The sequence below is a fragment of the Pararge aegeria genome, chromosome 1, assembly GCF_905163445.1.
Source record: "Pararge aegeria chromosome 1, ilParAegt1.1, whole genome shotgun sequence".
Taxonomy (NCBI): domain Eukaryota; kingdom Metazoa; phylum Arthropoda; class Insecta; order Lepidoptera; family Nymphalidae; genus Pararge; species Pararge aegeria.
The window spans coordinates 4,424,078-4,442,264 of NC_053180.1; the positions used below are offsets into that span (position 1 = coordinate 4,424,078).

At 34.9% G+C, this 18,187-nt stretch overlaps 3 protein-coding genes across 3 annotated transcripts; 2 read left to right on the top strand and 1 right to left on the bottom strand.

Moving 5' to 3' along the window:
* The first annotated feature begins 352 nt into the window (after positions 1 to 352).
* LOC120626373 (EARP and GARP complex-interacting protein 1) lies at positions 353 to 9,978 on the top strand. Its single transcript, XM_039893882.1, has 9 exons — positions 353 to 506; positions 1,667 to 1,801; positions 2,301 to 2,447; positions 3,093 to 3,179; positions 3,639 to 3,827; positions 4,983 to 5,107; positions 7,832 to 7,933; positions 8,813 to 8,944; positions 9,764 to 9,978. Exons 1-9 carry the CDS (start codon positions 465 to 467, stop codon positions 9,924 to 9,926), a joined length of 1,122 nt encoding a protein of 373 aa, XP_039749816.1. The 5' UTR covers positions 353 to 464; the 3' UTR covers positions 9,927 to 9,978.
* Positions 9,979 to 10,761: 783 nt separating this feature from the next.
* Positions 10,762 to 14,946, bottom strand: LOC120624819 (NADH dehydrogenase [ubiquinone] 1 alpha subcomplex subunit 10, mitochondrial). Its single transcript, XM_039891578.1, has 5 exons — positions 14,859 to 14,946; positions 14,069 to 14,782; positions 13,055 to 13,228; positions 11,925 to 12,140; positions 10,762 to 10,919 (listed from the first exon to the last, which is right to left on the bottom strand). Exons 2-5 carry the CDS (start codon positions 14,768 to 14,770, stop codon positions 10,815 to 10,817), a joined length of 1,197 nt encoding a protein of 398 aa, XP_039747512.1. The 5' UTR covers positions 14,771 to 14,782; positions 14,859 to 14,946; the 3' UTR covers positions 10,762 to 10,814.
* A 380-nt stretch (positions 14,947 to 15,326) lies between these two features.
* On the top strand, positions 15,327 to 17,640 carry LOC120624861 (RNA-binding protein pno1). The gene is made up of 3 exons (XM_039891605.1): positions 15,327 to 15,684; positions 16,529 to 16,691; positions 17,133 to 17,640. The coding sequence occupies exons 1-3, from the start codon at positions 15,449 to 15,451 to the stop codon at positions 17,475 to 17,477; spliced, it is 744 nt and encodes a 247-aa protein (XP_039747539.1). The 5' UTR covers positions 15,327 to 15,448; the 3' UTR covers positions 17,478 to 17,640.
* Positions 17,641 to 18,187: the final 547 nt, after the last annotated feature.

Consider the following 18,187-nt stretch of genomic DNA (forward strand, 5'->3'; position numbering starts at 1 on the left):
GCGACCGAAAACTAAGATGTAAAAATAAGCTTATTTTTTGATTTTTCTTTTCTACAAAATACGTGAACTTGAAGAAATAGTTTATCTTTTAGCCCTTTTTACCACTTCTAGCAATTTATTCATTAAAACTAAAATAATTCATTAAAACTAAAATAGCGCCGAAATTGAAAATGGACATGAAAATGGCGATTATGTAGAGGTGGAACCTAGCAAATCCACTAAAAACGCCAGCATCAAGTTAAGTTGAACAGACTATCTATCATAGTCGTAGTTCATAGTTAACTTCTATATCTGTGAAATAAAGTGGGAAGTGCAGTTTCAAACACAGACTATAAGGGTTAAAAAACGTCAGTTCAGTAATCAGTTGATGATTTGACTTTTGATTACTGCATTTGAGATGCGAATAATTGTGTACATTTTATAATTTTGTTTTTAACAAAACTTATATTCCCAGTTCAGTAAATATGGAGGAAGGAAACTCAATAATCTATGGACTTGAACATCAGGTCACATTTTAAAATTTTTAGAAATTATGCGTGTTAGCTAGGTTTAAGAATTTAGTAGATCTTCCAGCCCGAAAAGATCTTTTCATTTTGCCAGCTGTGCTAAAACTAAATATATGGATAAGTAACACACTTGTGTCTTGCGTACCTACTTTGTTTTTGCTTCATTTTCATTACAGGATCTGTACATGATTTTTCTTATTAATTTAATGGGTAATAAGAAATTGACAAACAACATTGTTGAATACACACTACAATATAAAATAAGTTTTAAGTCGCCGTAATTAGGGATGTATCTAGTTGCGACACAGTGGAAAGCAATCATTAATCTAAGACAAGGATATAAAGCTAGGTTCTGTAACTGTAACAAACAATACATTTTGATAACTACGTATAAAAGATGCAGAACACCTAATCAGACACATATGCATGTGTGAAATTTATCATTGTCATCTGTCTTGTTAATTTAATGGCCCGCTGTGCTATTCCAATTCTGACGGCTGATTGGCGCAGTGGGCAGCAACCCTGCTTTCTGAGTCCCAGGCTGTTGGTTTGATTCCCACAACTGGACAATATTTGTGTGATGAACATGAATGTTTTTCAGTGTCTGGATGTTTTCTATATATTATAAGTATTTATGTATATTATTCATACAAAATGTTCATCAGTTATCTTAGTACTCATAACACAAGCTACACTTACTTTGGGACTAGATGGCAATGTGTTTATTGTTGTAGTATATTTATTATTACAAAAAAAATGTGGTTGGTAGTCTCAGGTTACATACTGCAACTCTAAGCTGGCCACTATTATCAACTGATTGTGATTTGTATCAGAATGACAGAGACTGACACCTTTACAAGCTCTCTGAGGCCTGAGAAAAAATAAATGCCAAATGAACCGCTTAAAATCATACATCTAACCAAACTAACTTAGGTCAAAATGAAGTAAGTTTTTAAGTAACCTAACTGTATTTTTTTGCCAGAGTGATCTGTCAGTAGTCACTGTGCTACTGCATACTGTGCATGCATTGGCAGTAGCATTGATCTCTTATTTCATTAGTGCTATTAATTAATAACTCCATACAAATTAGCAGATTAATTTAAGTTTGAAGGTTACATTTAATACCTTAAAATGAACACTGGCTCTGTTTTAATTTCTAGACCAGAGCCCTGTCACCACAATATGGCGAAAGTGATGCTATACGGTTCCTTATTGGCACGCAGAGCTTGAAGCCTAACACCAATCAAGTGCATGTTGTTGAGCTGGAGGAGGACACAGGAGCTCTGCATACTAAGGTATTTTTATTTATAATATTCGTTGGGATTAGTATTACCAGTGTTTAGTATTTTATACTTTATTTTATCTTTTTACAATAGCACTTTTTATAAAAAGGTCATAAAAAGATATGAGCACATCACCAGTTGAGTGTGTCCTCCTTTGAAAGGATCTCTTTAGATAGTAAGTTAATTAGTAAAGGTTTTCATAGCTTTGTTGCAATAAATTAGAATCAATTTTTTAAAGGGATATAATAATAAGTAAAACTATCTACTCTTTTAGGATCTCTCTATGGCATTGTCCAATGTCATCCCCAAAATGTTTGATTAAACATTTACAACTCCCTAGTTAAACCTCACCTTGATTATCTTTGAGAAAATGGTGCTTGAGGATTTTTGGGGGCCTGCTTAACGGTTTGCGATGTAGCTGCGTTGCCAGTTCCCTCCTTTATTCAGCTCAAGTTTTAGGATAAAATATTTTACAAACTGAATAAAATAAAAGAGAAGTTATTTCTTTTAGGTATTCAAACATGACATCGGGGAGATATGGCATTTACGCTGCTCGCCTCACGATGCCGCCACGCTCATCACAACTCATAATTCCTACGACCTTGATACATGCCAGTGTACGATGGGAGTTTCTATTTTTAGGCTTCCTTCTATTGAGGTGTGTATGATATTTTTATATTTATTTTTTATTATTTATTAAGGTATCGTCACGAATATTGTTACAAGTTGAGCAGTCTGTCATTTGTAAATAAAAATTTATGTAGATTCACTAAGTTCAATCTCTTCCGAACAACTATTGAATACTTTGATGTTTTGTTTTGTTCAAATAGTGAAAAGTAATTTGATACACGAAGCAGGCAAAATTAAGATTACCCGAGACTAAAACTACACAACTGTATAGCAGTAAAACTATACAGTTCGAGGGAGCACTACTATACTATAGTCTACCTAAAGAGAGTTTTTACAAGAAATCGTTTTATGTCATTGTTTATACCACCTATTATTTTATTTTACTAGTTCCTAAAAGGTACTGTTATTTGTTTAAGATGCCAGTTTTGTATCACACGAACTTGATGAATATTTCCACTGCTTTATGTTAATTTTGATTTCTCATTAAGTAAAACTGTTCCTTTTTTAAATAAAATGTCTTTAAACCTAATTTGTTTTGTCAGTTCTTTTAACGAGTTCTTTTGCGAGAATATACAAAATATGTGGACCACGTATTTTGTATATTTGAGAGCTCGCATTGCGCAAAAAGATTTACTCCAAAGGAAATGATTAATTACAGAGATTATTTTTTAAGGTAATACCAAAAGACCTTGACGATCTCAGTGCAATGCAAAATCGGAATGCAGAAGATATGGAATTATTGAAAACGATTACACCGGAAGTAAGTAAAGTAAATAAAGTCTTAATGATGATGGGATGTTTGTACGTTTTGGTTTGAGAACAATTCTGGGGTCTTAGCTTAACTAAGGAAGTGAATGCGTATTACATAATTTTTTCTTAGTTCTCTAACCCGTTTTAAATAGTCAACTTAGATAAGTCACAAAGTCAGTTTGTCAATGGACACAGACGTCTTGAAGCAAAATCTTGCGCGCTTCTGTCTTGTGAATTATAAGGCAGAATCGCAAGGTGTTGTTACTTCACGAGATAACTTTACCCTGAACATGAAATAACTGAAATTGTTGGGGAAAAAAGGCAAATAAAAGTCATACTCTTAAACATTTCAGGGTTGAGGCAAAAAGAAAGAGATATCTAAAAGCGATTACAAACTAAGCTTTTAGACACACACAAATGAAGCCTATTTGTATTGGATCCTTCGAATCTGATATAAATAAATTTCTAGAAACCCGAAGAAGAAATACGCTGCGCCGAATGGCATCCGACGGACGCCAACCGTATCGGCATCGTATTAGACAACTACGTCAGCATTCGGGACTCGAGTACCGGCGAGCAAGTGGCCAGTGTCGCACCGGAGGGCAGAACCAGGCTCAAGTTCACCGGCGGCAAGTGGAGTCCGCAGGGGCACAGTCAGGTAAAATGATCTTGTCGGGACTAAAACCATTATTACATATTAAGATTTTTGTACGTTACCTCTGTAATAGAAATAAAGAAAATGTTAACAAGATGGTCAGTCAAGGAGTTCTTTCCGAACTCATGTTTGGTTTCAATAGGATCGGTAGCTGGTAGCACAGCGCTGCTGTAAAACCATCAACTGTGTACAGGTTTGCACGAAATTTCGTTATTGTTTTAAGTTTTTGGTGTAAATCTTTTAAGAGACTTGTATATCAAGTAGGCGACAGCAGTTATTCAATTGCCAGTTTTTGAAACCAACGTACGTTTCTTCTTCTTGACGGATTACAGTAACTGTCCATCTGATCAGAAGAGTCAGTTGTAATTTTGTATTCGTATTCGGCAATTTTCGGCTATTTCGCTTACTCCGAACTGTTACGATTCCAACAGAATGTTTCGTTGTTAACCCGAGGACGCCACTCTTGTCTTTCCACTTTAGAACAACAATTCCGTCGCCATTTATTTTTGCTATAATCTCCCCTTTATGCAACTTTGTAGCACCCTCAACGATTTTTTCGAACTGTGCAAAGCAAATGCGTAGACCGATTTAAAAGAGACTTAGCTTGTACACAAATTATCGGTTACAATACTTCGAACCGTATCTAAGTATTTCTATAACCACATCTGTAAACAAATTCTGGCCAGGCGTCTTTTTATTACTATCATATACTATCATAACCATCAAACATCATATTTTTACTTTGAACAGTTTTATCCTATATTTGTGCTTCTTCGCAGGGATACGTTGCATGAAAACAATCCTGCCACGGATGGCAACCATTGACTCATTATAACTTTGATTAGTGTTTTTACCTACACTACTACTTTTTATTATGTAAAAAGGCATATACTTAGTTCAGCATCGATGATAGGAGAGCCGTAGCTTAATTGAAGAAAGCGCTGAGGCCGCGATTGCCAGAGATTCGCAGGTTCAAATCTTGTTGGTTCCGAAATTTTTTATATGCATTTTAAATTTATAAACGTCGAAATCGATGTTATTTTCTCTATTTATTAAAAAATTCTGAGCTCGATAATCCGCATCTGACTTAAACCAAACGTGGTTATTTTTCTAAATTCAAAATCAACCCCATAAAAAATTAAGCTTCAAATTTTTTAGTTCACAGTACTCCAGGACACGCATATAAAATGTTTTGACACACGGACGGACTGCAGTAAGCCCGCGTGGAACATTGAAAGTGCACACCGACAATTGGCCAGGGATATAGACTTCAATCCGAACAGGTAATCACATTTTAATTATGTAGTTTACGAATTGTAATAATCAGCAAAAATGTAACTATATTTTGAACTCAATTTTTATTCAATATAGGATCGTGATTCACTACACCAGCGGAAGGAAAGTGTATACTTGATGGAGCTTAAATTGGGAAAATGCCAATTATTTCTAGTTTAGAACCAGGTTATAAAAATCATAAACACAGAACTTAGAAAGTACTTTGCTTTTGTCCATTGTAATATTTGACGTCAACACAAATGGTGCACTCGAGCAAATCTGAACAACAAAATGGCTTATTTACAAAATGCATTAAATTTTAAACACATTTACGAGAAATAAATAAAAATCAAAATATACAAAGGGATATAGATAGGAATCATTTTATGTAAAACACTCGAGTAGCTTTTTTAAATACAGTCAAAATCTGTTATAACGACATCGAAGTAACTGCTCATATTCAGTTGTTAAAACCGATAGTCGTAAAAACGGGTGATGTTTAATGTGTATCGTGCAAATACAAACAAATCGATAGGCAATTATTGGAAAAATATATTCATGTATATAATTAAACTATGTACATTTCGTTTATTACACATAAGTGCAATGCATATTATTTTTCTGTGTGCATAAAATCTGTAATTTTAGTTTGTTTGGAACACTTCTGTTGAAAATAAATATTTTGTTATTCAAGTTGGATTTTAATTAACGTATCGTCATAATTGCTCTGGATGTGGAACTGTTCATTAAAAAAGAACAATCTTAAAGCATTGGGACCATCATTCAAAGGTACTCTAAATTGTTCTTCAGAGTCTTCTTGTTCGTCAATATATATCCAAGTTAGAACTGCAACACGAAAAATTTGTAAAAAAATGTTTGGGCCGCTTGGGGACTGCTGACTGACTTAAACTGTTACTACTCATGAATTAATTATAAATTACTGGTATTTAATGTATTTATTTTTTCAGAGAGCATTTAAATTTATTTACAAATAAATGGAAAATTTCAGAGATCTTCTTTGGAAATTTCAGAGAGATTTGGTGTTGAAAATTCTTGAGGTTCTCGTAAAACGATTTTATTTCCCATATCCCATATTGGTATTCCCAGTTCCCATATTGGAGGATTTATTTCACGGTTTTCAATCATTTCCTTTAAATATTTTTTAAATCTTCCGTTTATTGTTTCAACTACTGAGCGACACAGGGTAACTTTTCTTGTCATTATAGCCTGAAGGTGGCCCTCCTGATAAGACTTTAGTGGTTGGCATACATATACACAGGATGTTTTGATTTTTTTGAGTTCTGACTTCGTATAATTCATATACTTCAACTATATGACCATCAGTTACAAAAAATTTTTATATATATAAAGAAAAAGCTTTGAATATAATTCAGTAGAAAAAATTCTGTAAAACTTAGTATTCTTAATAATAATGCTTTATTTATTCCATCAAAATTTACAAAAAAGTTACATTCCTTACAAATTACTCAAAAAATTGTTAAGTTAGTGTTAGTATGTTAGTCCTTATGTTAGATGGATCCCATAGGATGGGTGAAAGCCTCCTCCATATCTTTCCACACTTTTCTGTCTTGGGCAGCTTTCATCCACTCTGTCCCAGCGATGTGGATTATATCATCAGCCCATCTTTTATCCATCCTGGTGCTACCCATTTTGTTAGAATTGTAGTCCATCAATTATTTTGCACCTGGAGATATGACCAGCCCAGTATTCTTAGTAATAATTCAATTTATGCGACAATTGCTCCACATTTTTTCTTGAGTCGGGGTAATAAAACTTGACCGGAAAGAAACAGCTAAAAAAAACATTGGATGGCATCCCCAGAATTATAGCGATTGAAACTTTTTTTGTAGCATAGTAATGTTTACGCATTACTGCATGTTCCATTTTATACTACGGTTGTACGGTGATTTTTGAAATAAACTATCAGCAAGCTTTCATCAGACTGTGTTTCAACAATGTTTGTTCAAACAATGTCATCAGACGATTCTTCACTAGTGGCGACAGCATCATCAACACACGCGTATTGTTCGAAGTCCTCGTTTGTTATGGGTTACAATGTCCTCGATAGCCCTCGCCCAAGTGCTCGGCGGTACGTTGTCTTCTTCGTTAAAATCATCTGCGTTCGAAGTTATGCTAAAGTCTATATTACTTCGGACAATACCAGCGTGTTTGTAACAGTTAAAAATTGTCCCTTGCATGAGTTAGGACCAGGCATCTTGAATCATTAGAATAGCATCAAGAACATTGATCATTGTTTACTCAACATTACTGCTTCCGCGGCCGTCTAGTAATTGGATCATTTTCAGGACAAGTTTAATACGAAAATGTAATTTCAAAGCTCGAATAATCTCTTAATCCATGGGTTGCAACACTGATGTCTTGCTTGGAGGCAGAAACACCAGGGTTATGTTTTTTTTATTAACACTACTATTCATTTATATTTGTTACAATTTTTAAAACCATTCTTAATTAACATTTATTTTCTATTTTTAGTTTCTTTTCTATATAAAGCGTGTTTTATAATAGTTTTTATGTTAATCATTTTTTTTTCTACAATGACGTTTTATTCGGAATTGCCATGTAAAATATATATTTTTTTTATAATGCCTACTTTCGTTAGTCGAACTATAATTTGAGTTTTTACTACCTAAGCTTTCCGGGCCTTTTAATAAAAAATAAAATTGCATTATCCTTGTTTTATTATTCTATAGACAATTCCACTTAGCGAGTGCTGGAGACGACGCCGCTCTTAACATATGGGACTACAGACACGGGAAGGAGCCTATATTCAGCAGGACTGATCACTCGCATTGGTAAAGTTTTCTTTTCATGTATAATACGTATTTTTATATAAAGAGTTATCCGTATATTATTTCGAAAACCATCGACGATAAACAGAACAACATTTCGCAGGACATACCAGGAATACATGCTGCTGAAGTAGTTTAGTAACAGAAATACGTCACAATATAAAAACTCCATATATGACAGCTGCAACGTGCTGCCCTGTATCCATTAACTTGAGGCGTAGGTGTTACGTGCCATACGCCTGCAATCACACCGGCAATCACGCCCTTCAGACCGGTGCACAATATCTTAACAAAGTTGCTTTGCGGCAGAAATAAACAAGGCGTTAGTACTTTCCCGTACAAGCTCTGTCACAAAAACTATTATCTATTAAAAGTGAAACCTAAAGTGACGTCAAAAAATTTTATATGGAGTAGCTGTCATGTGTAACTTACTAGCCGATATCTCATCGTACTTATATAAATCTGAAATCTGTGTGGATGTTTGTTGCTTAATCACGCAAAAACGGCTGAACGGATTTAGATGAAATTTGGCATGCATGTAGCCTTTAACATTGAAAAGAATATAGGCTACCTTATTTTTCGGATTCCTTAAGAAGTTCCCGAGGAAAAATTGAAAATTGTTTACGAGCTAAGCCGCGTGCAGAAAGCTTTGAAATTCGGTATGCATGTCACGTACGCTATGGAAAAGGACATTTACTTTTTATAGGTACCGATCTCTCGAAATAGTTCCCGTGGTAGGATTGAAAATTGTTAACGAACGAAACTTTAGGTGTCCATGCAGACGAATTCGCGGGCAGATGCTAGTATTAGATAATTTTGAACCATGTTGACGCGGAAACCTTAATATAACGCGGAATTTAACTGATACGTTTTCGTCGGCAGGGTATGGACAGTGCGGTACAACACGTACCACGAACAACTGCTGTTGACCGGCAGCTCTGATGCCAGGGCTCTGCTGACAGCTGCTGCCAGCATCTGCGACGTGGACGACGATGGAAAACGACTCAGCCAAGTGTAAGTTAAACTAATGTTATAAAGAGAATAGATGGATAATAAAGTAGTTATTGCACTCAATTAGTACCATAACACAAGCTGCGCTTACTTTGGGGCTAGATGGCGATGTGTGTATTGTCGTAGTATATTTATTTATTTTTTTATTAATTACTAGCTGCTGCCCGCGACTTCGTCTGCGTTTGATTTTGTTTTTTGTTGTGACATTTAAATTAGTTGTAGTTCTCAAAAAAATTAAAGTATTCAGTATCGCTAAGCCTTAAATGAGGGATTTGCTGCTGTCTGCTAAAGAGTTCTATCCTCTATCTCCAATCACATTCATCAGATCTACACAAAGATTGGGCAAAATTAAACAGATCTCTATATACCTTTATAGTACAAAAATAATTATTTAAATCGGTTATAATTTGTCGGAGTTATGGTGTAAAATCGTTAAACACTTTCATCCCCTCTCCCAATGGAACCGAGCATAATGTCGGGATAAAAAGTATCCTTTATTACTTCTTACACTTCCAAGAATATGTGTACAAAGTTTCATGAGGATCGGTTTAAGTTGTTTTTGCGTGAAAGTGTAACAAACAAACTTACATTGACATTTATAACATTAGTAGGGATAAGACAATTATCTCTTTCTCTCTCTCTCTCTCTCTTACCCGGCCTACTATAGAGCACAAGTCTACTATGACCACCAGCCAGTCTGGCCAGCGTGCGGATTAAGGGCAAACGTTCCCGTTGGCAGAAGCCTTTAGTCCAACAGTGGACTGCAAATAATGCAATAGGCTTTCCATGATTGATGAATAATTATTACTCTGTATTTTTCAGCTTAGAAGACGGCGTGCTACAATCGTACGAGCAACACGAGGACTCTGTTTACTGCGCCGAGTGGAGCGCCGCGGAGCCCTGGACCTTCGCCTCGCTAAGCTACGATGCGAGGCTAGTGCTGTCCAGAGTTCCCAGGCACTTTAAATATAAGATTCTATTGTAATTAAGTAACTTTATAATTTAACTCTTTAATAATAAACGTATATTTGGTAACAAGCTGAATGTTTTTTTTTATTTTTAAGTGGTGCTTATAAATTTGTCTAAACAAAGTCCAATGAAATGAGATGTTTCAGTAAATTAATTTTTACCTATCTTATTATTCCAACAATATTCATATATACAATAAACTACTTAGGTATAAACTATGTTTTTAAAATAGGAAAAAACAATAGTTTTAGAATGTAAATATCAATCAAAAAGAAAAAAATTATATGTATATTTTGTATCTTATTTTTTTAAATATATTTTCGACTAAAACTAATATATAAAGAATTATATATATTTTAATGAAGGTATAGAACTCCGTATAAAGTATACATAATTTTGTCGAGACGACAAAGACGTGCCGTTAAGCGATTTAGTGTTCCGGTGTGATGTCGCGTAGACCGATTAGGGGTATGACTACCATACTCCCTAACAGGTGAGCTCGCTACCATCTAAGACTGCATTATCACTTACTACCAGGTGCGATTGCAGTCAAGAACTAACTTGTAGTGGAATAAAAAAAAAAAAAACAACTCGTTATTTGCGTGAGAAATGCAATGACCTGTATGTATATATATGACCTTTTCTTTCGCATTTAAATACCTTGGTGTTTACATCGATTGCCCATTTTTTGGCCATTGTTTAGATTACTCTGACGATACGCGGATTACGTCGCGAGCAATACCAAGTATTTGTTAACACATGTACACTTATATAAAAAAATCTAGTGTATGTATTAAAGCAAGATCAAAGTAGAGAAATTGTAAGAAGGATTCTGTCTGTGTAAAAAAACAAACTTTTCATATAATTTATTTAATAGACAACAATCTACGCTACGTTCTCAGATTTAAATATATTCGGTATACTTGGGCAGTTTGTTCTTTAAGAGTGTGGAGCCTTCGTTAGGCCCGTAACCCTCCACGAATTTGAAGGAAGGATGGTCCTCGATAAGCTGAAAATTAAAAAAAAATCCTGTGCAATTAATTCAAACAAAGAGTATGACAAAAGTGAAACTTGGATATCAGGAGTTTTGGGATAAATGTAAGGTTTATTATTTTGAACTTAAACTTCTTTTGGCGCGTTAGGGAAAAATGGTGAGAGTAAGTTTTTAAGATGCGCGCGCACCGCCACAAAAAACCGACACCATGAAGTTAGCTATATTCAACATTTTAGTTTTTCTAAACAAGGTTTTGACTTGCAATAATTCAAAAAATACCTTTTTTCTATTAAATAAATAAATAAATAAATAAATAAATAAATATACTACGACAATACACACATCGCCATCCAGCCCCAAAGTAAGCGTAGCTTGTGTTATGGGCACTAAGATGACTGATGAATAATTATAATATGAATAATATACATAAATACTTATTATATATAGATAAACACCCAGACACTGAAAAACATTCATGTTCATCACACAAACATTGTCCAGTTGTGGGAATCGAACCCACAGCCTTGGCTCGGAAAGCAGGGTCGCTGCCCACTGCGCCAATCGGCCGTCAAAATCTACTACGACAAACTAATCGAAATATACTACGACAATACACACATCACCATCTAGCCCCAAAGTAAGCGTAGCTTGTGTTATGGGTACTGAGATAGCTGATGAATATTTTTTATTTTATGAATATAATACACATAAATACTTATAATATACAGATAGACACCCAGTGAACTCTGAAAAACATTCATGTTCATCACACAAACATTTTGCAGTTGTGGGAATCGAACCCACGACCTTGGACTCAGAAAGCAGGGTCGCTGCCCACTGCGCCACTCGGCCTTCACCTTTTTTCTATTGTTAGTGTCGTTATATCTACAAACGTAGAACAAGACGAAAGATAAAATTTTTGAAAAGATTTCCATCTCGCTACGCCAAATAAGTATAACTTCTAAAGTGTGTACATAAGTACAATAAGCTTTAAAATAATTTAATATTTTAATGTAATACCTTATCCCTGGCATAACCATCATCCGCATCAGTGATGAGCTCGGGCACGTCCGTTCGCGGGATGTTAAACAGGTTCATCAGGTAATGTTTGCTATTGGTGTACAGGCTCCGCTGGTCCGCCCACATCACCTCGCGCGGGAGACGCCAGTCTTTCATCTTAGGTTCCTCACGTTCAGTGTACTGGTCAAAGTTGAGACGTTCAATGTCTTCTACAACCTGTAACGGTTAATTTATGAATTAAGAAGGCTGCATTTGAATAGTTTGACATTTTAGAGAAATTCCATATTTTTTTTTTTGTTTATAATTTAGCAGAAGGCCACCTGATGATAGGTGTAAAACCATCGCCTATAAACAGAGCAAGACTTCCGCCCTGTGTCATTCTCATCTACATAGTCACACCTATCTATTTTAAGTAGGTTAGTAAGGTAGGATAGGTTAATTTCGTTAATTAGATAATTAATTAATTTTCTTAATAAGATGTGATCACACTGATCTTGTCGTTGTGATCCGGTGATGATACTCTGGGTTTGGAACGCGATCGTTAGGCTGATGTTCCACCGATATAACAGACAGATTCTATTTTTGATGCTAAACTAGTCTAGACAAAAATAGAATCTGTCTGTTATATCGGTGGAACATTATCCAGAGTGTCTTCACCGGACCTCACCTCACTTGGACAATATCAGTGTGGTCACATGTCATTGGTGCCGAAACAACCAGGGAAACTTGATGGACATATTAGTTTGAGTCTAACGTTCGTTTAACTGGGTTAGGGCGCGGCCGCCGCGCGCCATGGAAAATTTCTTAACTTGTAAGTGTGCCACTGGCTTGATAAGGTTGGGAACCCTTGGTGTAAATGACAACAATGCATCTTTTAATCCACTCTCAATATTGAACAATCCAGCCTACTACAGGCCACAGGCCTCCTCCCAGAATGAGTAAGGTTTAGGCCATAGTCCACAACGCTGGCCAAATGCAGATTGGTAGACTAATTCTCACATAGTTTATGTTTTGATACAGACTCATATCCCCAGACTAATGACAGCTGCCAAAGAACAACCAAACATCACCCTCTGATAAAAGTTTACAAAACCTAATCTTCCCTATTGGAATATAGTCAGAAAACTTACCACTTCAACTTCACCACCGCCAGTCCAGTCATATACAAGTAGCTCTGCATGAGTAGAAATGTCTCTAAGATACTTGTGCTTGTATTGGCGCTCCATCTCAGTGAGGAATGGTTCAGTCAGGGCCTTGCCCCCACTTTCATAGTCATTCTTGCGGGCTTTGATTGCTTCTTGCACCTAAATAAACTTATATATTAAACAAACCAAGACAAGTTAAAATACTTTGTGAGATAAAGTTAAAAATGAAAGCAAAAAGAATACTAAATAGAACAGAATAAGAGCAAGTTTGACCACTTCAAAGCTTTAGTTTATAAAGTATCACAACACCACCGCACAAACAGTACCACACAAAAAGCATGGATCACAACTTTGTAGTGCTAATAACATTTGCTTAATCAAACCACAAACAAATTACGGTAAGAAAAACATAAGCTTTGAAGGAACATTAATGTATAATAAATTACCTAACAACATTAAAATAGAACCAAAATTTCAATATTTTTAAGAAGAAACTTGAAACTTTTGTAATTGACAAAATCTGAGTGCGGTCCTGGCTCTGTATGACAGTATGAAGTATTTTTTTTTTTTTTTTTTTTTTTAATTTTTTTTTAATTTTTTTGTTTTTTTTATATAATTTCTGATTGTTAAGTATGTGCCGTTGTTTGTAGTTTTAATATTACATACCTACATGAAATAAGTTGTAAATATTATCATTGAGTGAAATTGTAATTTCTTTTGAGAAAAATAAATGTCTTTAACCACAAGTAGTTATCACTGCCATCTCACTATCTTAGAAAATTGGTTATCTTTATCTTAATTATTATTGCCGGACACAAGCTCATTTTCCATAGGAGAGAGATGGGCTCTCGTGCTGCTCCAACACGGTTAGTGGGCTTTAAAACTAACAGCAAAGTGATATTAATTATCAGGACCAAAGGCTTAACATTATCTCCAAGGCAAGGGTGGCCAATGATAATAAATATAAGTGCTTCTAGGTGTTTGGAATAAAATACATACCTTATTAACAGGCAAATCAAGATAGATAACAAGGTGGGGTCGCATCAAGTCTTCAATTGTCTGACCCCTTAGCTCATAGTACACTGACCTGACACCTTTACTAATGTACTTCTGTGAGAACATGGCTTCTAAGAACACAAAGTCTGAGTATGGAGACCTTTCTAATACCACTCCTTGACCGGTGTTTAGAAGATGTGCCAATGCATCAATGTACTGGCCATATCTTGCCATGAACATCATGATTTGGAAGTTTCCAGCAAGGCGGTGGTTAGGGGTGCGGTTAAAGTTCACATGGTCGAAAGTCCTGGTGTCTTCTGGTATGTCTTTATCAAATTGCCGTAAATCTATACCATTTGGCCGTTTATAGTGAATATCCATATTCGCTTCGGGAAAGTGCTTCATACCCAGATCCTCAGCGAGAGCAGCCGCGAACTGCGTCTTTCCAGCCGCTACAGGTCCTTCCACCACCACCACTTTGGAGTTTTCGTCGAACCTGTGTGTCGTTCTGTCGGTCAAACTACGTAACCAAGTGTAGTCCTTATTCACGTAATCGAAGGGCGCTGGCTTAGGTGGAGGGGGCGGGAGGCTGCTGCGAAACGCTTTCCCCATGATACTCCTGTTCTGGACCACCACACAGCCAGCTATTTTACCACCTTGGGCTGGAATCGCCTTCACGATTGTAGTTCTAATTAAGGTCGCCATCTTCTTTGAAGGCTAAAAAGTAATGTTTGGAATTGATTAGATCTTGTTTAATTACCAATCTGACTAAATAATACTTACAGTTACTTACCTCTTTCAATTCATAACATTAAAAATCGATTGGGAGATGTGACATAACACCTCCATTAAAAAAATTGTCAAATGTGACAAACTTGACATTTTTGACATTCATGTGGAGGAGGAGACAAACACAATAGACGCTATATATTTAAAAAACCAGAATCCAGAACAATGAAACCAATTAGTATAAAAAAGATCTGAGATCCCCATTCCACTGACCTCTAATATACTATGGTGAAATAGATTTCAGTGCCTCAGTCCCAGTATATATAATAAAACAGTATGGAAGAAGAAACTTGCAACAAATTATAATAGCGAGGTGCCTCGTCGGTGCATGCATCTGTAGGATGTGTAATTTCAAACGTTTGTTCGTAGTTTCCATACTGAATTGATTAATTTATATAGGTACTGTGCCTAAGCACTATAGCTCCTAGACAATCATAGACAGTAGAAATTGAGTTGACGATTGATAATAAATTTTCTCTCTCTTTAGTCTACGGGTAATGTCATTAGCCATGTGAGAAAAATATTAAAAACAAAAATAGTTTATTTTGCAACAGTTCTATTTTAAAGTGCTTTTAATACTTTTCTAAATAAAAAATGGAGACAGATAACATCAACATTGAAGAGTTCTTACCTGCAAAGAACCCTGTTAAGTTAAAAAATGTGAAGCGAAGAGCCGTTTCCGAATCTGGCGAGGGTATGGAGGTGGAAGAACAAATTGGCACGGACGGGAAGCCCAAACGTGCTCGATCTAAGGCTAAAAAGTCTAAAAGGAACGCTGAACCTAACGAGAGTAAAGTTAACATGAGAAAAGTTGCTGTGCCCGCACACAGGTAAATAACCTAAAAATTGATCTATTTGATTACCTACATTTATCTTTTCTTTAACGTAACCATTATTTGCTATTATTGGTACATCTTGATCTTTTATGAAAATGTCGAATTCTTAGGCATGAAGGGTTCTTCATCATGTTATTTGGACGACAGGTAGGCTACATTTGCAAAATGTTTTGTACCCCTGGTCCTTACTGACTTGTAGGCTATATTTTTTTATTAAAGCGCAATAACTATAATATATCAGTGAATCTTGTTACAGTAGTGAGTAAAAACGAAGTCAATAATGTTAAATTTACAATTGTTTTATATTTTAGATTTTTATTTATAATTTTCCAAACTATGTGGAGACTAAGTTTTTAAGTTTTCTATTTTTTCTATCATTAATAAATAAAGTTAATGAATAAAAATAAATATATGTAACAATGGTGTTTATATATCAGTTAGCCTTCCTCAATAAACAAACTATCTAAGCTATTTTCATATTTAATATATATTTTTATTTATAAATAATAAATAAATATACTATGACGATACGCACATTGCCATCTAGCCCCAAAGTAAGCGTAGCTTGTTGTGGTACTAAGATAGCTGTTCACTATTTTTATAAATATATAACACATAAATACTTATATACAGATAAACACCCAGACACTGAAAAACAATCAAGTTCTTCACACAAAAAACTTTCAAGTTGTGGGAATTGAACCCACTGCCTAGGACTCAGAAAGAAGGGGCGCTGCCCACTGCGCCAGTCGGCCGTCAACATTTTGTAATTTTAGAAATGCTTTTTTAGGCATCTGTGTATTTATGTGTAATTTTAACAAATGATTTTATTTTATAGATACACTCCTTTAAGAGAAAACTGGCTAAAGATCTTCACACCAATAGTAGAGCATTTGTTTCTGCAAGTTCGCTTTAACACAAAATCACGAAATGTGGAAATAAGGGTTGGCCCAGAGACAAAAGATGTTGCTAATTTACAGAAAGCTGCGGATTTTGTCAAGGTAAAAATAAACTTTATTTTTTAGAGAACTATCTGTTACATTGCACTCAATATAACCCAAAAGTAATTAAAGTTAATAGTGATTATAGAGTCTGCGACAAATTAAACAAACTTGTTATTATGTTTCAACAAAACTATCAATAGTGGACCTCAAAAATACAGCAGGCTATTGAAGTAGTATCAATATTCTCTCATGTTGCCATGTGGCAATACTTTTAATTTACTGTCAAATCCAGACTTGTTTTTAAGGTCAATTATCAATAGTCAAACTATAGTTTTTTTTATTACAGATTCAGACAATCAGATATCTTTAAGTTAAAAAGAATGCTGACTGTGTGTGACTGCTTGCTCATTCTGATTCCCATTTCATCATTCTTAGTGATTTTATGTTAATATACAAAAAAGTGTATAAAATAGTTTAATAAAAATATATTTCTTTCAGGCCTTTATCTACGGTTTTGATGTTGAAGATGCACTGGCTTTACTCCGATTAGATGACCTTTTTGTGGAGTCCTTTGAAATTAAAGATGTCAAAACCTTACAAGGTGACCACTTAGGAAGGGCAATTGGACGTCTAGCTGGCAAAGCAGGACGGACAAAATTCACTATAGAAAATGTTACAAAAACTAGAATAGTATTGGCAGACTCGAAAATTCACATTTTAGGCAGTTACCAGAATATTGCACTAGCAAGAAGAGCTATATGCAACTTAATCATGGGATCACCACCTTCCAAAGTGTATGGAAATTTAAGAAATGTTGCAAAAAGGGTTGCCGAGAGATTCTAGGTGTAAATAAAGTGTACTATTTATAATAGTGTTTGTTTACATATTTTAAATACATACCTTTCATCGTAACTAAGCCCATTGCCACTCCTAGCTTCTTCTGTACATATAAGCCCTGACATGTTGGATATTTTCATTGGCCAAGTTTTTTAAATATTTTTGTAGATCAGTGCATTTTGTTTTTTATTAAATAGTTTTTTAAATAATTAGACTGAACTTTAAAATTATTCATTTATATTTAAATTTAACAGCCATTTATCTGAAAAAAATATTTAAATATGTACTTAAAACTCCTATAAAATTTGTTTTTATAGGTTACTTACTCTAAGACAGGCGATAATAATCCTATATCTGATTGAAGATATTTATTTCGTGCTTTGTTTAGAATTTGACCTCAAAGTAGTTTTTCTCCGTGCCTACTCAATGGAAAGCTGTGGTTTATTAAATGTTATCTTGGTTCAAGTCCAGAAAATTAATATTATAATTTTTGTCTCACAGGAATGTAAAAGTAAGTTAGATCTTTTACATACTCATTGGTGCTGATTTGGTTCTACATAAATCTCTTGGCATAATTGACTGGTATACAAGTAGTGATGTCATTTTCACATTTTGTATGCAGAAGCAGCACTATTTTTAGACTTTAATTCAGTGGAGTTTTATGTGTAACAAAATTAACACCAATAACTATTGTTGTGACATTAAAATTGTTTAAA